Raw genomic sequence first — 20,404 nt, 5'->3', positions numbered from 1 at the left:
TGGAGCAGTGAGGGGAGTACTGATCAGGGTAGGCTAGGGAGAAAGCAGGGTCTGGCTAGTTGACTGGGGGCTGGGGTGGTGGTGTGGGGGTTCCTGACAACAGTATCCTAGAGTCAGCCTAGAAATGGGGAACAGAGTGCTAGGTCTGAGATTTGGCTCTTATAGATCCTGCACTCTTTTACACACTATGTAATTCCATCCATCACTGACCAAGTTTATTGGACATTATAATCACTCAATATCCAAAGATGCCAATTGAAGAGGACAGGAAACAGTACACTTTTTATGATGCACACAAGAAAACCCTCTGTAAAGGGACGTAATAAGGTTAGCTGATGCCTTAAATAGCTTTTAGGCATTGAGACACAGAGTGCAAACAGTTGGATAATCTATGAATTGTTCACCTAGACAATAGTCAGCAGCTTGCATTCCAATTTAATGAAGCTGTTCAAGACTCTATTTACAAACTGTTGTTTCCTTAGTTTACAGAAATAATTCCTGGAAAATCAACATATATTGCTTCATTTTTACAGAAGGTTTACATTTAATTATATTTAATTTGGTGAATGCAGTAAAAAGACCATGGGAGATTTTATATACAGTAAATTACCAAAAACAAATCCTAGACTAATGCTTTTTGGAATCTATAAATATGCGACTGTACAATGTCCTGAGCAAGAAAAGATCAGGAATGCTGAATTCTACCAAATAGCACATAGTTACCCCAGAGCCAAGCATAGGGTGACAGGTCAAAGTGGTTGATCTGCTGGCGATTAGCAGCTCCAATGCTACTACAGCCATTTTGGATTTTTGGTTTAGTAGAATATTTTGCAACATCTCTTTTCAGCAGGACGAAAGAAATATGGCGCAGAAGTGGGCCATTTGTCCCCTCAAGCCTGCCCTGCTATTTGACAAGAGTATGATTGATTTGCCCCAGCCCTAACTCCACTTGTGTGCCAGCTCATCGGACCCTCAAATCTCCAGTACTTTAAAAATCCACCCACCTCTTCTTTAAATACTTTCAGTCATCTAGCATTCACATCTCTCTGGGGCACAGAATTCCAGACATTCTGTGAGAAGAAATTCCTCCGTGTCTCAGTTTTAAATGAATATTCCCTTATTCTGGAACTCTGTCCCTTGGTTCAATATTCCTCCACTCAGGGAAACACTTTGTCAACAACTACCCTATCAAGCCCCCTCGGTATCTTGAATGTTTCAACAAGAGTGCCCACCATGCTTTTAAACTCTAATGAATAAAGTCAAACTCACTTAGACAGTCTTAACAAGTCAACCTCTTCATCCCAGGAAATAGCCGAGTGAATCTCTTTTTGAATTGCCTTCAATGCCAGTAAACCTTTTCTTAAATACAGGAATCTAAGCTTTATTCAACACTCCAGGTGAGGGCTCACCAGCACCCTGCATAGTTGTAAGAAGACTGCACTATTTTTAAACTCCTACCCCCGAGCAAAAAAAAGGGCATGATTTAGAAAAGCAGAAAACTGGATGCATTTCACAGTTATATCACGTGGAAAAACACTTAATATTCCAAAATCCATGGAGCTCAGTATAGGGTTTCAGAGCTTCTTTCATGCAGTTTGGTCACAGTACAGTCCATTTAATAGATCTGCGTGGCTTCTGCTATTCAATGTGTTTGCACATAAATCTCAGGAGACAGTGCCTGAACTGACCTCTTAACGCTGGAGTAGTATTGGTTTTTGAAATTCATTCACAGATTGTGAGCATCGATGACTGGGCCAGCATTTGTTACCCATGCCCAGTTGCCCTTCGGATGGGAATACTGAGCCATCTTCCTGAATTCTACAGTTTATATTATGTAGGTACATACACCTACAATGCTGTCACTTTGGGCTTAGAAGTGGCAACTTCTGTACCAGCGGCAGCAGCGCTGTAAAGGGACTTGTGCCCAGTCACCGGGCCCATGGCTCGTGGTGAAACACTTAACAAGAAGGACTGTAACGTTGATCACTTTTTCATTTTTTTTTATTTCTGCCTTTATGTTCAATCTATTGGTTTATTTTTTCTGTACTTTAAGGTGGCACTGGAGAGTGGCAACACTGTACAACACTTTTCACTGTATTTTTTAACAAAATGCATGTGACAATAAATAAATCAAATCAATTACAATTACTGGTTTATAGACTGTGGTTACAGTGAATAGTTTGTCACTTGACAAGACCTATGTTGTCATTGTGAGTTTTCAACTTAGTGGTCGGGCTCCAGCTGCAAGTCTAATAGTTGTGGATTTAAATTTCAATCCAGGGCCCAAAATGTATTAAGGACTGGTCGATGAATGGAGTCTCCTTTATTGGAGGAACCATCTTTCATATGGGGATCAAACCATTCAGGTACATTTAAAAGGTTCCACGCTGATAGTTGAAGAGGATAAGGAGTTTTTATCAAGTATACCAGTCAACATTTATTCCTCAGCCATCTGAATAAATCTGGCTGTTTATCTCCTTGGTCCTCTGTGAGCCCTTGCAGAATGCAAATTGACTGTCTGTGTTCATATCAAAAATTATTTTTGAAATATAGTCACCAATATTACCTATGAAGCACTTTTGGATATCCTAAATTTGCACTGTGATGCTAAGAAGAAAAATGTATGCATATCTGCTGAAAACACTATTAGTATCAGTAAAGTGTGAATATATTTAAATACAGGTTGTTGTAGCCACAGTCTCAAAATACTCAAAAAGGCTAAAGTTGCAACGTGCCCAGAAGGTCAAGTTGAGCCAGCCCCAAATAAATCTCTTAAAACCTGGCCTGTCACCATTCTGGGGTCAGACTGTAGGTGGCAACAAATTGAGGAAATATGAGGAATGCCTCTCTGAGGTTCTCGAACACCCCTTACATTCCAGAATCAGACTGGGAACTGATTTTAAAATTGTATTCTCACTCATTATTATTCTTCACCTATTTGATAATATTTCATCTGTCCACTTCTTAAAGTTTTAATATTTCTACAAAAGCTGTTTTCTAGCTAATTCTAGCATAAGTTGCTCCATTTTAACAGTGTTGCTTTCAGTCAAGCAGCTATATAGGGACTTCTTATACTATGAAAGCTTCTTGCGGAAATGTGATTCACACTCAATCCCACAAGCAGAGCAATGTTTGTTCTTTGAACAAATTCAGGTCAGTCACTTGCAATAGATTTGTATTGTCTCTTGTACGTGCACTCGGTGACTTTCAGAAACCAACACTAGCCAACAAGTTCAGAATCTGAAACACTCAATTGCCTGCCTTTGAAATATCTGCAATCAAGGTCAGCATAAGCAGGATACCACAGTATAGAATACTTCACACATTTTTGCGCTGGTCATTTTTCAACACTGCCAAGTTATTTTATTAGATTCACAGAATGAGTGGTGTATTGACTTGCAATTCAATTCATTGATCTCGGCTGTCTTTAGTGACTGATGTTGAGGGAAATGCTGAATCTACTGAATATCAGAAACTATCTGCAAAAACTGAACTCATTGTCAAACTTTAGAAATGGGTACAAAATTATTTGACCAGAAGCAGGAACAGGAAAAAAAAACCCATCCAGCCTGGCCCATCATTCAATTAGATTATGACTGAGTTGTACTTCAATTCCCTTTACTAACTTTGGTTCCATATTCTTTAAGACCCCTACTGAACAACAACATATCAATCTCAGTTTTGAAATCTTTAAATGACTTAATATCAACTTTTTTTTGTGTGATGCTACTCCTAAACCCCCTACTTCTAAATCTAAACTTATCCTTCAGCCTGCTAACAACTTGTTCTGGACCAATCAGGAAAAGCACACCCTCATACCTGGGTCAGACAGAACCTGTGAGGGGATGCTGTGTCAACCAGAGATTCTGTCTCTCTCATGTTGCAACTCCAGCTCATCCAATCATAGGTTCGCTCTCTCCTGCTCATGTTGCTTTCCCAGGGACACGAACAGTGACTGGAGAAGCAGCAAGGGCAAGCAAGAGGGAATTTTTGACTGGATGAGCCGGAGAAGCTCTGACTGGTTACTGGGTAACCTTTGTGAGTGTTTCAGGAGGGTGGAGTAGTGGGGGATTTCCCCATTAGGCCTGGGCCTGAGTAAGCACCAGCAGAGTCCAAGTGTTGGCTTGGAAAGAACAGAAACTCAGTGTTGGCTGGAGGTGAAGTTGGAGTGTTGTCCCCACGTTGCTGCATGAGCAGAGCCCGAGTTAACCTGGGGAAGGGGAGCTGAGGATGAATGTCAGCACGGGGGAGGCATTGTTGGTCTAGTTGACCCATATATCCTGCAGTTGCTTGTTGCTCCTCCAATCACACTTGATTTCTACTCTTCCAAAGCCTGAAACAACAGTAGAAAGAGAACCTGTGACAGGATGAACTGGAGCAACAGCATGACAGAAATAAAATCTCTGATTTGAGGACCAGCTCCTCAAAGGATCTGGGCTGATTCTTAGATTTTATTGGCTAATTCGTAATTGTGTTGCATTTCTTGGAGACCTAGCAAGTTCTCTTACCAAACACACCTTAATATTTTAGTAACCCACCCCCAATGGCATCTCTCACATCCGGTTTTCACTTCACCTTAATGACATATCATTCTTGGAATGACTTACCACTGCTGAGATATCCCAGAATTCACTGGCATCCCTTGCATTACTCAGTCTGCAGTGGAGGCCATGACACCAGACCATGTTTATAGACAAAAAAATTGCAGATGCTGGAATCCAAAGTAGACAAGCAGGAAGCTGGTAGAACACAGCAAGCCAAAGCAGCATTAGGAGGTGAAGAAGTCAACGTTTTGGGTGTAACCCTTCTTCAAGACCCTGGACACCTGACCATGCCAACCTGATTTAAGGTTAAAGCAGTCTCAGCCACCTGTAGGAATGTCTAGAAATGTAGGAAGCAGGTCTGCAACCTTCACCACTCCACCAGTGTTATGCACCACCATTTTCTCTCCAATATGTCTAACTAGCTCTATTTCTGCCCTTGCGCACACCTTCCACAAGCTCCACCATTCTCACTAACGCCTGCAATATTGAACTCACTGTCACCCAGTGTGGCCATTTTCTCACTAACTTTGGACACCTCCCCACCTGCACCAACAGTAATAACCGTGGCAATCTTGTTCAACTTGCGTAATTTTCTCATTCTTCAAGGACAGGGTCAGAACAGATGGTGTGCTGTCTGTCATTTAGCTCTGTATTTCTTATGAAGAAATGATCCTGACTCTGACCACTCTAGGCAGGTCCTGGGCTAGTATTGGGGGTTGCCCTTGACTTACAGTGCAAGGGCACCCCAAGTGAAGGCTATTCTCCTTGACTTGACTGATGCTGGCTGGCACCCTGGCAAGCTTCCTGCCTTTATTTCTTCACTGAATGGCGCAACAAGATAATAGGAACTTGAGCCTGGTATCTCTGGCTGAGGAGGCAAACTGCAGAAAGGGAAGGCAGTGCAAGACGAGGATGTTGCAAGAATCCAGGTGGGCTCAGTATGAATGAACACGATGACAGCAAATGTAGCCTGATCTGGTCCATGAGCTGGGTACGTGCTCCTAAGCGTAGAATGTCCTTGCTGTAGCATCACAACAATAGTTGCTGTTGCAGCCCATGGTTTAGATTAGATTACTTACAGTGTGGAAACAGGCCCTTCAGCCCAACAAGTCCACACCGCCCCGCCGAAGCGCAATCCACCCATACCCCTACATTTACCCCTTACCTAACACTACGGGCAATTTAGCATGGCCAATTCACCTGACCAGCACATCTGTGGACTTTGGGAGGAAACCGGAGCACCCAGAGGAAACCCACGCAGACACGGGGAGAACGTGCAAACTCCACACAGTTAGTCGCCTGAGGCGGGAATTGAACCCGGGTCTCTGGCGCTGTGAGGCAACAGTGCTAACCACTTTGCCACCGTGCCACCCACGATACTTACAGTGTGGAAACAGGCCCTTCGGCCCAACGAGTCCACACCGATCCGCCAAAGCGTATACCACCCAGACCCATACTCCTACATTTACCCCTTCACCTAACACTATGGACAATTTAGCATGGTTAATTCACCTAACCTGCACATTTTTGGATTGTGGGAGGAAACCGGAGCACCCGGAGGAAACCCACGCAGACACGGGGAGAATGTGCAAACTCCACACAGAGAGTCGCCTGAGGCGGGAATTGAACCCGGGTCTCTGGCGCTGTGAGGCAGCAGTGCTAACCACTGTGCCACCATGCCGCCCAATGGTGTGGTATTGAAGTGTAGAAACAGCAGGAGATGTGTTATGAGGGTTCTTGGAGTCCGACCCACGTTGTGTGCAAATGTTAATGAATGTGTGGTGTGTGCCCATGGTGCAAGGCCTGAGGTGTTGGCGCATGGTTTCCAACATGGGCAGAGCAAGTGATGAGCTGAATCTGCCAGGGCCCTCACTTTGATGACCATCATTGGCATTTTACCACTGCAAGAAATTTGAACGTTGATGCACGGGTGAATTTCTTGAGTTGTCCTCTAGCACCAGTTGGAAAATCCGAAGTACTTTCTGACATGTTCTGCTTGGGACTCATTCCTTATCCAATCTTGCTTGGAGTGAGTACATACAGGAAGGATTCAGTAAAACCTGTGCAAAATGCAGACCCAGACATTATATATTGGAATAACCATGGGAAAAATGTGTTGTGACATTTTCCATGGATTACTTCCAATGAAAGATTTTTCTTCTCCACATTAACTCTGTATTGCCATGTATTTTAAGGAATCCCTTCAGTATTGCAAAAGGCATGAATTTTACATGGCTCCCTTTCCACGTTTGCTTTTTGAAGAGCAGGCAATTAACCATGGCGTACATACAGAGTAGTTTGCGAAGAGAAAGGGCACAGGCTTTGTGATAATGAGTACTTTGGGAGGGGGAGACACCTAAACTTTTATTTTCCTGCAGTTGGTGAATTCTTTGAGAAAAAAGGAATACAGAGACATTTCCGCCTGTCTCTGATTTTCCAACTGACGTTCCAACTAACACATTCACAGTGACCTAAAAGCCTTTTTCTTGGTCTTCGACAATGAAAAAGTTTGCCATCTTCAAAATATCTTTTCGTTCAATCATAACAAGCAGTGCGGGATCTCACTTGTTAGAGCCAATCCCCAGGTGAGGTTCCCCAGTTTAAAATTCCAGAAAGGATAGATCGAATAGTTTGGCTCCTGCAGGGAAACAAAATAGAGGGCATGCTCTGAAGTTGTTGAAGTCAATGTTGAGTCTGGAAGGCTGTAATATGCCGAAACAGAAAAACGAGGTGCTATTCTCCAGCTTGCATTGAGTTTCACTGGAGCCCTGCAGCAGCCCTTGGACAGAGTTGATAGCATTCGAGCCAGACAATGGATTGAAATGACAAGCAGTTGGTAAGTTGGGATCATACTAGTCGACTGAGAGGAGGGTTGCTACAAAGCATTTGCCTAGCCCATGTTGAGGACACTGCATTTTGGGTGAACAATGCAGTAGACCAAGTTGAAAGAAATATAAGTAAAACGCTGCTGGAAGGAGTGTTTGAGGCCTCGGACAGTGAGGAGTAAGGAGGTAACATGACAAGTGTTACACTTCTTGCAATTGCATGAGAAGGTGCTATGGGAGGGGCAGTGAAATGTTGCAGATGATAGAGGAGTGAGATTGGTTTTCACAAAGAGAATGGTCCCTCTGGAGTGCTAACCGGAGTGGGAGGGAGAGGGGTCAATGTGGACATCATGTTGAGGGACTCAGATAGGATTGAATAAGTAATGTTCCACGAACACACTTTTTAAAAAAATGGGCACATTGATGCCCATGTGAATACCTATGGCAATTTTTTTACATGATGGAAATGAGATAAATGAAAGGAACATTCATTCAAAGTTAATAAAAGCTCAATCAACTGGAAGAGGTTATTTGTGGATTGATTATTGAAGCAATGATGAAATACACAGGATACTTAGTTCTTAATTGGAGTTGCATTTGTTCCAAAGTTGAGATCTTTTATACAAATAAACATGTTATCAGTGTCCCTTTCTAATTGGCACACTCTGATATTATACAGCACTGCTGAAAAAGGCCATCAGGCTCCCAGCTCATTTGTTTGTTTCAAACAAAAACAGGTTCCTGTTCCAAACACCAAGTCGAATTTGCCCACACTGTAGTTTATGGTTTCTGTACATACTGACACTGCAGCTCTGTTCTTCAGGAGTGAATAACTCAAAAGCTGATCCTTCTTTAATAACACATTGGACTCCTTTCACTAACACACACGTTGCAAACTGTATTTGCAGTGCCACAAAGACCTGCTCATTCCATTGAATAAAATTGAATCAAAATTCAGAAATTATCCCCTCCCAAGAATGAACCTAGTGGTTTGAAGCCAAAATCCTCTTGCTTTCTCCATCCTATTCCCTTTCTCTCCACTGAAATTAAGATTAAAACTTTCATTAAATTTCCTATTTGAATTTACGATTCCTAACCTTAACGCTTGGCAAATGCAGTATTTTGTGTAATTCTCAAATGATGCTAAATTGAAGTTTGGTCATGCACATTGTGCCTATGATATTAAAAAAATGTACTTCAAGTGAACTGTTCAAGTATTCAGTTTAAAGATCTTTTAAATTCTTAAGTGTTTTAATTTTTGAATTTATGTGTATCTTGTCCTGCTTCTTTCACCCCAAAAGGCCAGTTGAACAGTGAGATTAATTTTAAGGTGTTCTTTGTATCACTTTCCTATATTTTAAATAGACTTGTTAACCAACTGTTTGCCATATAGATTCCAAAGTTCCCAAAGGTTATGATTTCCTGTCTGTCTGAGATGGTACACTTATACAAGAATGAGATAATTAGCTTCAGCTACTTTGAATAAAAGAGGGGAGAATTGCTCCTTGTTTTTGCCTGGAACAAAATCCAAGAGCTCTTGTTCAGTTCGTGAGTATTCATGTTTCACATTTTGCTGAATTTCTAACCATCACATTGACATTAGGGACCAGAGGTGTTGGTGCAATATTGGTTGAACTGCCAAACAAAAATTGAATGAGAATGATATCAGGTTTTGACATGATGCACCATAGAAATCAGATACAGTCGGTTCTGCAATTATGCGTGATTCTTTCACACGAATTGGCTTTAATGTGATTGAAGAATTTGGAATGTTATTTGTGGACCATGAACTTTCCTTACCTGTATTGGCTATAACGCGATTTCGGCCCCATTATTTTAAATGGCGTGACTATTGCATGATTTTCTTATAACATGAGATCGCACAAAAAGGGAACTATCATGTTCTATCAGAATTGACTGTATTGTGGCTGAACTCATTGCTGGTCCCAATATGAAAATATTGACATCTTTACTGTGTTAGGGCCACATGGGTATAGGTTCAGAGAGCACTTGGCTGTAGGAAACAGAAAATCCCCACAGAGAAAAAGTCAGAGGAAAATAATTAACTAGCAAATTTGTCAGTTATATCCTTGATTGAGTAATTAGAGGTTTTGGTCATATCTTCTATTTTCATTTGCCATTTTTGATCTCTTGATGTGGTCTGTGGTGTATTAGAAACAACCAAACCAAGTTTAAAGCAGTTTGCTGATGCAAATTGATAATTTGTGGAATGAATTCATTTACTGATTGAATTGCTGCGCATTTCCAGCTTGTCTTTTTAATTTTTGGGGTTGATTTTAGAATTTGCACATTTTGGGTTTCTGAAAGCTTTTCCTTCAGTATTTTTCAAATTAGCTGGTGTCTGCATTATAAACAATTGTTGTACAAAAGCTCAATTGATTTTGCGAGTAGCTATATGTGGATTCCAGCGACAGCAATCTCTGGTATCTGCAGAATGCAAAGGACTTATTCAGGGCAGCCAAGGTTTAGAAAAATCAACAGCAGAGATAATGTTTACATAGCTTCTCGAACATCGAAGTATAGTTAATCTGTTTCTCCAGCCTTCCCTCTCTCTCCTTCTGTCAATATTACTCTCTCTCTTGCATCTCTCTCTGCCCTCCAATGCTCAATATTCATTTGGACCGTAAGTGTAGAATCCCTACAGTGCGGGAGCAGGTCACTTTACCCATCGAGTCTGCACCAACTCTCTGAAGAACCTCCCACCCACACCTACCCCCGATCTTATCCCCATAACCCTGCCATTCCCATGGTCAATCCACCTAGCCTGCATATCCCTGGACATTATGGGCAGTTTAGCATGACTAATCCATCTAAGCCTGCACATCTTTGGACTGTGGGAGGTAACCACAGCATCCGGAGGAAACCCACGCAGACACGGGGAGAATGCACAAACTCCACACAGGCAGTTGCCTGAGGCTGGAATTGAACCAAAGTCCCTAGCACTGTGAGGCAGCAGTGCTAACCACTGAGCCATCATGCTGCCCTGTGACTAGATTGAATTCCTGAATTTTAAATTTGACTCTGAATGCTACCAAAATCTCATGCTGTGAAGTCCCATAACTAGGACGAGGAGTAGAATTGAAGGAGTAGAGCTCTAGAGAAGTGAAATTGTAATATCGGTGTGGTAAAGAGTATCATCTGAGGCTGGGTTTGAGATCAAGAGGGCCACACTGCACCTTATATCATATTTAAATTTGTACATAAGTCCTAACTCTCTTGCGGGGGGTAAATGTTGAGATCCACTGCCTGGTGATGCCTGTCTGTTGAAAGACTGCCAACTCTCCAGGTTTGTTTGCCCTCTCTAGAGATGAAATTTCCAACAATATGTCCGGCTCCAGTGGGTCCCCCTATTCCAATGTGATGCTGAACCACACAGACAAATAAATTCTGAATCTTTGGATTGCACTGAGCCAAATGATTGGGGGCTTGCAGTGTCATTGGGTCAGCTCGCTGATTCCTTACCACTAAAGAGTTTTCCAAAGGATCAGTAGAGACCTGGATTGGTTCCTGCTGAACAGAGGTGAGCAGCCAATTTAAGGCCCCAAATAGGGGCAATCTTAAAGGGCCCCCAAAGGCTATCACCTTGACTGGGAGCCGAGGAAACCAGAAGAACCACGTCCAGTACAGCAAACCACTGTCAGAGGGGCAGCCCTGAGATGCAAAAGTTGCCACCAGAGTTCCCCTCTTCTCTGAGCACCTGCTACTGAGCACCACCCCCCCCCCCCCAATTAAATTTAATTTAACTGTGTGCTCTCTGTGTGTGCCCTTCCAGGTTGGAGTTGTCCACACATGCTCAGAGCTGCCTCAGCACTGTCCATCCTTATGTGTAGGGTTACTGAGACTCGAGAGATCCTGGCCCTCTGTTTGGACAAGGGACAATAGGAGTGAGTCCAATTGGATGGAGTGAACAAAGACAGCCAGTAAAGAGATTACCTCCAGGAAACAGAGGAACCTGGCAACTAGGGGTTTGCATTTGGTCCCAACATTGGAGTTCATGGCAAACTCCTGCTCAATGCTGATTTAATTGTCAACTGAGCACTTACCTGGGCAATGGTGCAAATTCCCCAGGGGCAAAGATGCTGGGAGCAGGTATTCTACCCGTGGGAGCTGCCAGCCAATCCAAGGACAATAGGAGTACATTGCCTGACAGCGTCACTAGGGAGGGACCGACTGCTGCTTCTTTCATGGGATGAGAGTAATGTTGGCAAGGGCAGCCCTTTATTTTCCATCCCTGATTGCCCTCAATTAGATGTAGCCACCCAAGGGTATAGGTAAGTAACGGCAGGGAGGGGGATCAAGGGTGAGTCAGACACAGGGACACATGTGCCACTCAGTGACCCTTCTTCCCGATATTCAGCCCTTTGGTCACATGCTGACCAACTGTGTCAGATTTTACAGGAGTGTCCCATATTTGGTTGTCCTCTATTCCAAGCCTCCTTGTTGCTGGGACAGGCCATCTCCCTGTAATGATGGACCTCTGATTCTAGCCATGCTGAAAATGCACATGCACATTTGCAAACTGTGCTTTGCTTCTTGAGGCCAGCTCCTGCAATTTTCCCAGCAACCCCTGATCTTTCAACACCCTGCTACTCTCTCTCAGATTCGTTAGTAACTTCCCTTCCCCTTCCACTCCTGCAGATGTCTCATGCCAAAGAGTCCCTTCCTGTTTTTTGGACCCGGAGAGTTGGTTACCCTGCTTGATCAGGCATCTATTACAATAGGTGCCCACGATAGGATCTCATTCCACGATCCTCCCTGGCAGGTGTGCTTAGGAGGCAGAATCTCCAGCCTCCATTTTTCCATCTGATTAAAAACCCTCTGACATCAAATTCGCCTCTCTGGAGGGTATTAAACTTCACCTTCACTTCTATTTATAGACTCTAGGTCTGTCCCTGTGACTGGGGGAAACATTTTCTCTGTGTTTTCTCTAACAAACTCTGTTAATAATCTGCAAAATATTATACCAGGACATCCCTTATTCTTTCCTTTACTTGAGATAAAACAATTCCAGACTTTTAAATCTTTCTTGTTTGTTACAAATGATGAGTTATGTTATCAGTCTGGTAAATCTATGTTGCACTTTTTTCCCCAGTGCTCCTGTAATCTTTTTATAACATGAAGATGAAGAAGGTTCACAATACTCCCAAGTGTGGTCAAAAAAATGGTGCTATGCAGATTTAACACTATTCTTTTTACCCACAGGAGCTTACTCCAGCAGTTATTTTGGGATTGGTTTGAACAGTTATCTTGTAGTTTTTTTCAGTGAAACCGCTACACTGCAGGAGAGACAGTGGTGTTTATTGGGTTGGAAGGCTGGTTATTACCTGGTAGGAACTGGCATGACAGAGACCAACGCGAAGTCATTCTTTTATGTGACAAAGTCTGTCCTAGCATTACAAATAATGAAAGTGTAGTTGGTGCCTGAGGTAAAATTGGACTGGATTTTTGGAAGAACCATAAAGTGAGTCCACCTGGATTTGAACTAAAAATTACACTTGCTGGGCAAGATATTAAACTGTGGCCTCAATATATCATTATTTGGGGCCAAAGAATTATCTTGAACAATAGATTCACTCCAGGAGAGAGTCTGAAACTATCAGTTAAAGGTTGAGACAAAAACAGAAATTGCTGAAAATGTTCAGCAGGTCTGGCAGCATCTGTGGAGAGAAATCAGAGTTAACATTTCGGGTCAGCTTACCCTTCTTTAGAACAATTTCAATTTCTATTTTTGTCTCTGATTGACAGCCTCCACAATTTTTTTTGGTAGTTAAGTGTTGAAGTTTTGATGTTTAAGCTGTGCCGGAACTGGAGTCAACAGCAGATGGAAGCTCAAAACAGTACCGCCAGTTCCCAGATTCATGCAGAACTTGGTCATTTCTACAGAGATGGAGGAGTGGGGTGCTGTGGCAAGGGGCCATCTACTTGTATTTGTACCTACCAGTATAATCTGAGATGCCTTAGATTCACTGCCACTAATCCTTCTTATTCATAATTGTCAGGGTTACTGATACTAAATGGGGAAGGATGCCCAAACATGCCTTTGGCAGAAAAGAACATCAATCTTTTTAATAGAGTAGGTTTATCACTCAGCATTTAACAGCTCATTACATCACATCTGAGTTACAGGATATTGTCTTACGAGACCAGAGGCTAGACCAATGAATCAGCACATGTTAATGTATAGCTACATAGGGCTTAGCAAAAACAACTGGTTAGTTTATCCCAGGAATATATCCACATGGGAGGTGATGATCTCATGATATCTGTTTGCACTTTGAGATACTGACTGTCTCCAATGATAGATAACACAGCAGCCAGATGAAACAGCTCATTGAGAACCACTTAGTGCCAATGAGCTGAGGCTGACTGGGAATTGTGAGGCATAAAAGATGGCTACAGGAGCAGCCACAGAGCCTGTTATAATGGGGTATCCTGGACATGGGCTTCATGTGCCCTGCCCCTTGGATGATGTCGCTGCAATGCAAATGTCTTGGTTTAAACCTTGAAGAGCATTGTCTCCATTTTTAAGTTCCTTTTCATTTCTTAGTTTCCACCACAACTTGCTGATCCTTTCCAGCTGTAAGGCTGTAAGTTGATCCTCCAGATCCCTCATTATTCACAGGCATAGGTGCAGAAGTAAGCAATTCAGCACATTAGATCTGCTCTGCCATTCAGAGATCATGGCTGATCTGATAATCTTCAACTCCACTCTCTTGTCTTTTCCCCCTAACTCTTGACTCACTTAATGATTAAAAATCTGTCTATCTCCGCCTTGAATCTACTGAAAGATCCACTTTCAACAACCTGATTGGTAAAGTATTCCACACACTCACTACCCTCTGAGAAAAGAAATTTCTCTTCATCTCTGTCTTAAACGAGTGATCCCTTATTCTGGTCCTCCCACAAAGGGAAGTAACCTCTTCACACCCACGCTGTCAAGTCCCTGAAGAATTTTATACATTTCAATGAAGTCACTGGATGGAGAGGATGCCCTTTGGCTGTCAATTCATAACCACAGGGAAGATCTCAATGAGTGACTGCTTGCCCAGACAATGCAGCTTTTTGTTCCACATTTGAGCCCAATCTTTTAGGATTTAGAATCCCGCAGGGATAATCCTACCTTAAATCTTCTTCCATTTTTGAACCTCTTTCACATGAACGTGCACTAGCAACTGCATTGCCAATCTTCCCCAAATCTTTCCTAATATCTGTTGGAGGATGTTAATGTGACAAATCTTTGCAAGATATAATTTATTGTACAACCGACAACATCAATCTATTTTTTGATATAAATAAATGACACATTTTGTTCAGCCTAGACCCCAGGCAAGAATGGACAGGTACTCTGGAACTGTAATTGAACAAAGCCAGAGATGCCCTAAGCTTCCTGGTGAGGACAGATGGACTGGCTCCCTTCTTTATTCACCCGATCCCTCAGTAGTTTGCAACAAGGTTCACTTAAAAACATATCTGTCTCATTATAGAAATCTCTCTCCCAGACCCAAATAACTAAATGGAACCAAGCTTTCTTCGGTTAACAAATAGTGAGTTTATTAATTACTAAGCATGAGAGGAATTAGGAACACAAGAGACATACAGATTAAAAAGAAGATATGAATTTAAAAAGGTGATGGTTTTCTTAAAAAAAGCAGATCATTTTCTGAATTGTTTGCAAAGAGCAGATCATTGAACATTGTAGCCATTGCAGTAGAGGTTATTATCAGTGTTGAGGTTTGTTGGTGTCCTGCTGGTTTCACAATCTTTAGTTTTGCAGATTGGTTGAGATTCTGTGGTTCTGGTTCCTTTCAATCGTGATTGAATTTCAGCATTCAGGGTGACAGCGACTCCTTCCTTGCCTTGTTTTCCTTTTGTCTGGCTGCTAGCAAGCTGACATCGAGCACTGAAATGGATATAGAGTCTTTGGGGGTTTACAATCCTCAGGAAATGAGGGAATAGTTCTTTGATTTTAACCTTCACAATCAGGGAACACTTTAATCTATCTGAAGACTCATGAAAGAGTTCATTCCCACTAGTATGATCCACTGGAGTTTAAAATGAATGTTTAATCTCTCTGCTTGTGTTTTCTTCAAAGGGAGAAACACAAAATGTGTCTGCAGTTTGGGACATAATTCACAGGAGGTAATTGGCTATCGAGCAGGATGTTACTATACATTGTTGTCTTTGTAATCAATGAATATCACAGTCTAGTCTGCTTTGAATTGCTTCTTCTTTCCTTATGAAAGATCCGAAATTTGAAGTTCCTTTTGCATCCATTGACGTACCATTTTGTGAGTGTCTCTCTCTCGGCAGCTTCTTCCTTTACATCTACAGCCCTTAGGTTGGCTGTAGCAGCCCTCTTCTAAAAACATATTTTCCGATGACAACTTATAAATACCCATTGTACTTTGGGGTTATGACCCATGGTCATAAGACAGTGCCTGTTAGCTTCCATTATTGTGCTTGTCTCCCACATGTAGAGCTAAACCAGATTAAGTGAAAGACCAAAATATGAATAAACGTAAATATTCATCCATTACCATTTCTGCTTAGGGAGATTCCCTGTTAAAGCAGGATATTCTACTGAGTGTCATCACCAGTAAGTTATATCTAATTCCATCAAATGTTTCTTTCCATGTTTTCAACTATTCCTGTAAAGTTTGAATGCGTTCTAAGCATCAATACAGTCCAACTGCCAGACTCTTGCTGTTGAGTAGAATATAACATTTATTCTGTTCGAAGAATTTGTAAGCTAATAAATCATGGAATTATAAATATTTACAACCGAGAATGAAACATATCAGAAAGTGTAAACATTGTACTCCTTGGGACATTTAACCGTATTAACAGCCCTATATAACTACAAGTTGTTCTTGTTATTGTGTGCAGACAGAGTTTGGGATGTGCGGCAGAAGTTGGTTCTTTTGCCTTCAGCATTTTCGAACCATAAATGTTGACAGACCAGAGGGAGGCCATTCAGACATCATGTCTGTGTTGGTGCTTTACAAGAGCAATGCAAAATTAGTTTTCTGACTCCATTCCTTCTTTCCTTCATATCTTCTTCAGACTTTACATTCGGTGCATCTATTACTGCTATTTAGTTCTTTACTACAGTGATGCAACCAAGTGTTCATTTATTTTTGCTTGTTCTGTTTCTTCATACAATCTTAGCAACTTACTTCAGGACTTTCACCCAATTTTATTCCTGTATTTTCTGATACTATCATAATGAAATTCCTCTGGTGAAAAATTCTAGCACTCCATTAACAATAAGATGTGTTTGCCAAAATGTACTGCCTTATCCAGCTAGCAAATATCCTTTGATCCATGAAATATCCTGTTCGCATTCCTCGCAGAGAAAAAAAAATCAACAGAAAAGCCAATGTAATGCCATAAAAGTTCAGAAATCTTATACAAAAAGCAAATTAAATATTCTGACGAAGAGAGACTTAGGTAATAGTCTACTATATTTCTGGCTCTAAAACTAATTTCTGAAAAATAAGGCCTACAGTAAGTTTAAGCACCACTGAGGATTATTGTGTGCATTTTTACAACGTGTGACTAAGAAACTGTGGTGTCATTGACATATTTTAGGAAATTTAATCTGTAATTGGAATTGGACTAACTCCCAGGATTTGTAACAACCATAATCTGCAAGGGTAGTCCTGCAGCCTACAACATACTATTTAACAATTCTCAATGATGTGGGACACTGATAGAAATCCTGGCCTATTGACACATAATTGAAAAGTCTCACAATCACTCACATTACATACTGTGGATTTGGTTAAAAATCACACAACACCAGGTTATAGTCCAACAAGTTTATTTGGAAGCAGTGGCTTTCAGAGCACTTTCATCAAGACTTAACAATAATCTAGATTTGTTCAATATATCAATTCAGTTGCACGACACTAATCTTTTTGCGATAAATCATGTGTCTTATGCTCCTGCTCCACAACTATCTGATGAAGGAGCAGTGCTTCGAAAGCTAGTGCTTCCAAATAAACATGGACTATAACCTGGTGATTTTTCACTTTGTCCACCCCAGTCCAACACTGGCTCCTCCAAATTATGGATCTCAATTAAGGAACTGAGGGTATTGTTGCTACATTTGCAGATGACACAAAGATAGATGGAGGGACAGGTAATGTTGAGGAAGCAGAAGTGCTGCAGAATGACTTGGACAGGCTAGGCAAAGAAGTGGCAGATGGAAAACAATGTGGGAGAGTCTAAGGTTATGCATTTTGTTAGGAAGAATACAGGACTAGACTATTTGCTGAATGGGGAAGGTTTCAGAAATCTGAAAACACAAAGGGACATGGCAGTCTTAGTTCAGGATTCTCTTAAGGTTAACATGCAAGTTCAGCTGGCAGTTAGGAAGGCTGGAATATGTGAGCAAAGTTGTATTGCTGAGGCTGTATAAGGCTCTAGTCAGGCTACATTTGAAGTATTCAGAGCAGATTTAAGCCCTGTATTTAATGAAGGATGTGCTGAATTGGAGGAGGTCCAGAGGAGGTTTACAAGAATGATCCCAGGCATGGAGGGCTTGTCATATGAGGTATGATTGAGGACTCTGGGACTGCACTCAGTGAAGTTTAGAATGATTGGGTGGGGGGAGTATCTGATTGAAACTTACAGAATACTGAGAGACCTGAATAGAGTGGACATGGTGAAGATGTTTTCAGTGTTAGGACCCAAGGGTAGACTTAGAGTGAAGGGATGGCCCTTTAGAAGTGAGATGAGAAGTAATTTCTTCATCAGCGAGTGGTTAATCTGTGGAACTCAATGCCACAGAGAGCTGTGGAGGCCAAGTTACTGAGGGTATTTAAGACAGAGATAAATATGTTTTTGATTGGAAGAGGATCAAGGGTTAAAGGGAGAACACGGGAGAATGGGGTTGAAAGACATATCAGCCATGATACAATGAATGGTGGAACAGATACTTGAATAGATCAATTGGTCTAATTCTGCTTCCATATCTTATGGTGTCCAGCAGTAATCCCCCTTTTTTTCCATCCATGTCTTGAATGAATTTTGTTAAGTGCACCAATATCAAGCCAATGAGTAGATATACACCATCAGTAGAAATGAAAACAAAATACAGAATATGTATTTTTAAAAGGTTACTGTAGACATGCAATAAGTCCCTGTTTTAATATTCAGTTGCAAAAATGAAAATAAATGCTGATAAGTGTGTGAGACTCTCTCGACTTACTTATTGAATTCTTTAGTCTTGTTTTTCTGTTACTATACAATCAATGTTAGTATCTCTCAGCAGGTCATATTCGAGGTTAATTTCAAGTACCTTAAGTGTTAAAATGATCTGTATTTCATGGTGGAAAAATGGCCTCATCACTCACCATCTCGCATTCTATCTATTTCACTTTAGTGCTGGCTAGCAGTGCTGTTGGCAAAGAGCTCTAACTATTTTACTCTGAAAATTTTTAACAATAAAGGAAATATTTTCCCTTTCTAAGCAGTAGGATGACGATGTGTGATTACGGTAACATGAAAACAGAGCACTTGTGGAGATAACAAGTTACAGCTACAATAATATTGAATCATTTTGTTGATTAGTTTAGAAATTAAATGAAAATGAAGAGCAAAGCTAGCAAATAGGAACCAACCACATAAAACATTTCCAGGCAGACAAATTGCACATCTAGGTGTACAGTAAGCAAATACTCTCAATCCAGTGGGATAAGCTGAAGCGGCTCCTACCACATACATATAGAATATTAAAACAGAGAACTTTCACTAGGTCTGTGCAGAGAGAAGCTGAATTACCATTTTAGATTTTTAACCTTTCATTAAAATTCAATACTATTGTATCCATCACACATATACTACTTTATCCTATGCATATGCTGATCTAATGAACAGAACTTTGATTCCTTAAAAGTGGTAGTATACTTATTTCACACATTTCTTTAGGAATGAATAACGCTTTTGAGATATATTTTGGCAGCTTGCGTTCATTACTACAAAAAAATGGTTGTAAAGAGGATGTTTTTATGTGAACTCTGCCACATTTGCAAAGTCCAAAATCAGATGGGGTACCGTTAGGGATGGAGAGCAAGTGAAAATTCAGCTCTAGTACTGTCATATGCTTCAAAATAATGTTGATTTATTTACAAAACATCGTATTGTCTCATCAGAAGTAATGGGTGTTCTGTTTGAAGAAAGGTTCACCTTGGGAATTTTCAGTATTTTTAGAAATAGATAATGTTTCAATTCTACATTGAGCAGCACATATACAGTAGCTGTTTGCAGACAATTCTAATTGCCTTCATTTTAACATTCCAGCATCATGGATCGAGAAGTTGCTTTAATGTCAGAAATGGATAAAGTCAAAAAGGAAGCAAGTAAGTAATAAGCAGTTTTCTTTGATAGACCTAGATGATCATGTCAAACTTGTTGAAAGATTCTATTTTCCCTGTGCTAGTTCTATAATTTCAATATTTACATTTCATGATATTCAGCATGTATTAAGAAGATGGTTTTCACACCATTATAACAATCCAAAGCACTCTCCAGCTCATGACATCTAATGAGAGACAATACTTTAATAGTAAGATATGAAATAAACACTATTTAAATGGTGACTTGCCATTTCAGCTTGACAGTTTCAATATTCAAATGCTGGTCTGAGTAATAGCTGAATTATTCCAATATGTACTCAATGCATAATGTGTACCAGCATTTTGAAGTGACTGAAATCTTACCTGTTCATGTTGGTGAAACCTTCAGCCTAATCCTTCAATTTGCATCTGACATTAAAATGCTGGCCAGTGTATAGATCGCTTGGTAAGAGACAGCGAATGGAATGTTACTTATAAAGCAAAAATAGAAGATCCTTTTCCATAGCTAATTGGTATAAATTTACAAAACTAAAATCAATAAACAACTACTCAAAATACTGTGGTGCTGAAATTCTGAAATACAGCAGAAAATGCTGGAAACCACTCTGTGGTGCAGTCAGTATCTATGGAGAGAGAAATGGCTAACATTTCG

The 20,404-nt window shown here is 40.9% G+C and overlaps 1 protein-coding gene across 8 annotated transcripts in view; it reads left to right on the top strand.

Moving 5' to 3' along the window:
- The window catches only part of LOC140482036 (SPATS2-like protein), a 150,467-nt gene that overhangs the window by 89,493 nt on the left and 40,570 nt on the right, over positions 1 to 20,404 (top strand). For all 8 annotated transcript variants that reach the window (XM_072578906.1, XM_072578900.1, XM_072578901.1 and 5 more), the window contains one exon: positions 19,697 to 19,755. In XM_072578906.1, coding sequence (XP_072435007.1) covers positions 19,697 to 19,755 — 59 coding nt within the window. The remainder of the gene's footprint in view (positions 1 to 19,696; positions 19,756 to 20,404) is intronic.

The sequence above is a fragment of the Chiloscyllium punctatum genome, chromosome 10, assembly GCF_047496795.1.
Source record: "Chiloscyllium punctatum isolate Juve2018m chromosome 10, sChiPun1.3, whole genome shotgun sequence".
Taxonomy (NCBI): domain Eukaryota; kingdom Metazoa; phylum Chordata; class Chondrichthyes; order Orectolobiformes; family Hemiscylliidae; genus Chiloscyllium; species Chiloscyllium punctatum.
This window is presented reverse-complemented; position numbering and strand designations above follow the sequence as displayed.